Source organism: Hakea prostrata, chromosome 5 (genome assembly GCF_041222555.1).
Source record: "Hakea prostrata isolate BN-2017 chromosome 5, UWA_Hpros_2, whole genome shotgun sequence".
Taxonomy (NCBI): domain Eukaryota; kingdom Viridiplantae; phylum Streptophyta; class Magnoliopsida; order Proteales; family Proteaceae; genus Hakea; species Hakea prostrata.
This window is the reverse complement of record NC_142604.1, coordinates 40,581,797-40,586,738: the sequence shown is the minus strand read 5'-3', so window position 1 is coordinate 40,586,738 and position 4,942 is coordinate 40,581,797. Positions and strand designations below refer to the sequence as shown.

The 4,942-nt window shown below is 46.5% G+C and overlaps 1 protein-coding gene across 1 annotated transcript; it reads left to right on the top strand.

Moving 5' to 3' along the window:
- The first annotated feature begins 749 nt into the window (after positions 1-749).
- LOC149015981 (uncharacterized) lies at positions 750-3,700 on the top strand. Its single transcript, XM_089156645.1, has 3 exons — positions 750-1,673; positions 1,926-3,523; positions 3,682-3,700. The coding sequence occupies exons 1-3, from the start codon at positions 750-752 to the stop codon at positions 3,698-3,700; spliced, it is 2,541 nt and encodes an 846-aa protein (XP_089012771.1).
- The last annotated feature ends 1,242 nt before the right edge of the window (positions 3,701-4,942 follow it).

Sequence of the window (4,942 nt, the reverse complement as noted above, 5' to 3'; positions counted from 1 at the left end):
TTCCGAAGCGATCGGGAGTAAAAAGACGTCCGACAGTCTCTTTGGCATACGACAAGGCCGAAATGAGTCCATTCGGGATTATCTGAAAAGGTTTGATGAAGTTGCCATCGAGATCGAGGAGCTTGATGATCAAGTAGCATACAGTGCGCTTTGGAGTGGCATTACTCACCAAAGGCTTCTGGAAGTCTTGCTTACAGACAAGCCAAGAACGTACGGCATGCTGTTACGCAGGTGTCAAAAGCAAGCCAGTGTCTATGAAGTGATAGACGCTCGGGTTAAGGCAGATCGGGACAGAAGATCAGATCGGGACAGAAGATCAGATCGTGAGGAAAAACCATCCCCAAGTGACAAGCATCAGAGGCCAAAAAGTAACTGGAAGCGTGAACAAGTAAACTATACTCCTTTAAACTCGAAGCCATCAGAGATTCTGATGAATATTCGGGATAAAAAGGAGTTGAAATGGCCCGGGAAGATACGTGCACCTCCAGAGGATCGGGATATGACAAAATATTGCCGATTCCACCAAGATTACGGCCACCATACGGATGCTTGTCGGAATCTGAAGTTTGAAATAGAGAAATTGATTCAACAAGGAAAGTTGGGTCAATATGTAAGGCAGTCGGGGAAGAGCCAAGCATATTCACCGGCGCCAAAGAAAAGAGGTCGATCCCAGTCCAAAAGAGCTTGACAAAAAAGCGGACAAAGGAAAAGAGAAGGTCGATCGGGAGGAAACACCTGTGTACGTCATTATGGGGGGACCAACTGTGGAGTCGATCAGAAAGGCAAAACAAAAGGCTCGGTTTGTGGGGGCTGTTCATTTGCCTAAGAAAAGGCAAAATCCAGTATGTCCCGAGCCTATAACCTTTACGGACGCTGACTTGGATGGTGTCACGTCACCACATGATGACGCGATTATCATCAAAGTCAAAATAGCAAACCGGGAAGTTCACCGAGTTCTGGTGGACACAGGATCCTCTGTCGACCTCATCTCGTATGATGCCTTCAGAAGATTAAAGTTGGCTGATGATTTGTTAACACCATCATCAACGCCACTGTATGGTTTCGCAGGATCATCCACAGTAGCAGAAGGAACGATCCATCTGGATCTCAAAGTTGGAATGTCACCCCGAGATACTTTGGTTCGGGTGAACTTCATGGTGGTCCGGGAACTGTCGGCATATAACGTCATTCTGGGACGACCAACATTGAACGCACTTGAAGCAGTGGTGTCCCCCAGACATATGAAGTTAAAGTTCCCGACCGAATCAGGAGTCGGGGAGTGTTGCTCAGATCAGTCGGCCTCCCGACAATGTTATACGAACTATTTGAAGGAAAAGCGTAAGCCAGAAAGTTCGGGAACGGCCATGAACGTCGAGGTTCGGGATGATCGTGATGAGGAAAGCATGCAAAGGGCGGAACCCGTGGAAAAGCTGGAAAGGATCCAACTTAGTCAATCCTTTCCTGACCGAGGAACGTTTATTGGCTCAGAGCAGCCAGACGATTTCAAGGAGGAACTTACCCGGTTTTTATGTGATAATGCGGATATCTTCGCGTGGTCAGCAAATGATATGCCCGGGATAGACAGACGGGTTGCAGAGCACAAACTCTGGATACAAAAGGATGCAATTCCGATCATCCAAAGACGAAGAAATTTTGCGATTGAAAAGCATGAGGCAATCAGGGTCGAGGTTGAAAAATTGGAGAAGTCGGGTTTCATAGAACCAATCGAATGCCCGACCTGGCTTGCTAATGTAGTTATGGTTAAGAAAGCAAACGGGAAATGGAGAATGTGTACCGACTACACTGACTTAAACAAAGCCTGCCCCAAAGATTGCTACCCTCTCCCGAGGATTGATCTTCTGATCGATGCCACTGCTGGTCACGAAGTCCTTAGTTTCATGGACGCATACTCGGGATATAACCAGATCTTGATGAGCCGGGAGGATGAGAAACACACTTCCTTTATGACTGATCGGGAAAGTTATTACTACCGGGTAATGCCGTTCGGGTTGAAACATGCAGGGGCAACTTATCAGAGAGCTGTCAATAGAATTTTCCAAAGGCAAATCGGGCGGAACATGGAGGTATATGTAGACGACATGCTTGTAAAAAGCTTGGTTCGGGCAGGACACTTGGCTGACTTGGAAGAAACATTTGATGTTCTCAGGACATACCGAATGCGTCTGAACTCGGAAAAATGCGCCTTCGGGGTTTCCTCGGGAAAGTTTCTTGGGTTCATGGTTTCCCAAAGAGGAATCGAGGCCAATCCAGAAAAGATTCAAGCACTGATCGGGATGACACCACCAGTTACAATCAAAGAAATCCAGTGTTTAACCGGGAGGGTGGCCGCTTTGAACCGGTTCATATCCCGAGCTGGGGAAAAGTGCAACACATTCTTCAAAGCCTTGAAGAATACAACAAGCCCGGGAACAGTCACTTGGACACCGGAATGCCAACAGGCCTTCGATCAACTGGTAACGTATCTCGGGACAACACCTGTTTTGGCCCGACCACTGTCTGGGGAGGCCCTTACGATCTATCTGGAAATTTCGCCTACTGCGGTCAGTGCAGTTTTGGTTCGGGGTGATACCGTTCAGAGCCCAATCTACTATGTGAGCCATGTGCTTATAGATGCTGAAAAGCGGTATCCGGACATCGATAAACTGGCGTTGGCGCTTCTCGTGGCATCACGAAAACTAAGGCCTTACTTCCAATCACACCCGATTATTGTCCCGACTAATTTTCCATTAAAGAAAATACTACAAAGACCTGATGTAGCCGGGAGGATGGTCGGGTGGTCCGTGGAACTTAGCGAGTACCAAATTGAGTTTAGACCAAGGACAGCCATAAAAGCCAGGGTATTGGCCGACTTTGTTGTCGAAAGCACTATACCACAGAGGAATGACCAAATGCCAACGGATGGAACACCTGAGTTGTGGATTCTACATGTTGATGGATCGAGCAATGTTTCCGGATCGGGGGCAGGCTTGACCCTCTGTAGTCCCGAAAACTTCACTATTAGCTATGCTATAAGGTTTAAATTCCCAGCCTCAAACAATGAAGCAGAGTATGAGGCTGTCATAGCAGGCTTGCGAGTGGCCCGAGCCCTCAGGGTTCGGGAACTGGAAGTAAGAAGTGATTCTCAATTGGTTGTCAACCAAATCAGGGGGGAGTATGAAGCAAAGGATGAAAGAATGGCTAAATATTTGGTCAAGGTTGGACAGTTTCAAACCTTCTTTGAACGGGTAACATACCGACAGATACCAAGAAAGGAGAATGAAAATGCAGATGAACTCTCCCGACTGTCAATGGCAAGTTACAAAAACTTGGACTCGGCTGTTTACATTGAAGAATTAAATAGCCCGAGTATCCAAGAGGTAGAGACCTTTGAGATCAGCAAGGAACCAGACTGGACCACACCTCTGATTGCGTATATTCGGGATGACATTCTCCCGACTGATCCAAAGGAAGCAAAAAGAGTCCGGAATCAAGCCGCTCGGTTCACCATGGTCGGGGAACACCTGTATAGGAGGTCCTTCACGAATCCTCTCTTGAGATGTGTTGGGCCATCCCGAGCGAGTTACGCCCTAGCTGAAATCCACGAAGGCATATGTGGTGCACATATGGGCGGGAAGGCGTTGGCACAAAAAGTATTAAGGTCGGGAATATTCTGGCCTACAGTACAAAAGGACGCAATTGAATATGTCCGTAAGTGCGAACGATGCCAGAAACATGCTAATGTCCCAAAGTTACCAGCGGTCCCCATGATATTCGTCTCCAACCCGACGCCATTTGCGATGTGGGGAATGGACCTTGTCGGGAAACTACCGAAAGCTCCTAAGAATCGGGAGTACATGGTGGTTGCAATAGATTACTTCACAAAGTGGGTCGAGGCTGAGCCATTATCTTCCATCACGGAGAAACAGATGGAAAAGTTTTTTCAAGAGAAGATAATATATAGGTTCGGGATACCCCGGATATTAGTGCCGGACAATGGCAAACAATTTGAAGGCGCCGGGTTCAAATCCTTTTGTATGAGGTACCATATAGAACATCGATTCGCTTCGGTTGCCTACCCCCAGAGCAATGGGCAAGTTGAGGTCACCAACAGGACACTTCTCGATGGGATCAAAAAAAGGTTGGAAGATAATCGGGCAATGTGGGTCGAGGAACTCCCGAGTGTCCTCTGGTCATACAGAACTACGGTGCGAACCCCAACTGGCGAAACCCCTTTTTGTTTAGCTTATGGGACTGAAGCCCTAGCTCCCGTGGAAGTATTGGCTGGATCATTGCGTTATGATACGTTTAATGAACAACAAAATGATCAAGGGCTCAGGGAGAATTTAGATCTTTTGCAGGAATCCCGGACAAAAGCACAACAGAAGAATCTATTGTATCAAAGGAGAGCGGCACAACACTACAACTCTCGGGTTAACAACCGAAGATATAGATCGGGAGATTTGGTTTTAAGACGAACAGGGGCTTCAGACCCAAGAAATCAAGGAAAGCTAGCTCCAACATGGGAAGGGCCTTACCTGGTGGAAAAAGAAACAAGGCCGGGATCATATCGACTGAAGAGAATAGAAGACGGAAGCCCGATTGATCGTTCATGGCATTCCACAAATTTGAAGAAGTTCTACCAATAACCACTATAGACATCGGGTCAATTCCGTTTGTGACTTCACATTTTACCAGATCAAATCTTTCTAAGGAAGATACAATAAATTCGGGTTCATTCCCACTTGATCAACTCTGGTTGAAGGAACATGCATCTTTTCTTAAAGATACCATTCACTCGGGTTAATTCCCGTTTGATTAATTACTCCTTTTTTAAGGAAAATTGCATCTTTTCTGAAAGATACCATTCACTCGGGTTCATTCCCGTTTGATTAATTACTCCTTTTTTGGGGAAAATTGCATCTTTTCTCAAAGATACCATTCA

Bases quoted from the DNA above. Each gene is read 5' to 3' on its own strand.
- LOC149015981 (XM_089156645.1), top strand. From the start codon at position 750: ATGGGGGGACCAACTGTGGAGTCGATCAGAAAGGCAAAACAAAAGGCT. The intron at 1,674-1,925 runs GCAATCAGGGTC...GGATATAACCAG, and splicing joins TTGCGATTGAAAAGCATGAG to ATCTTGATGAGCCGGGAGGA.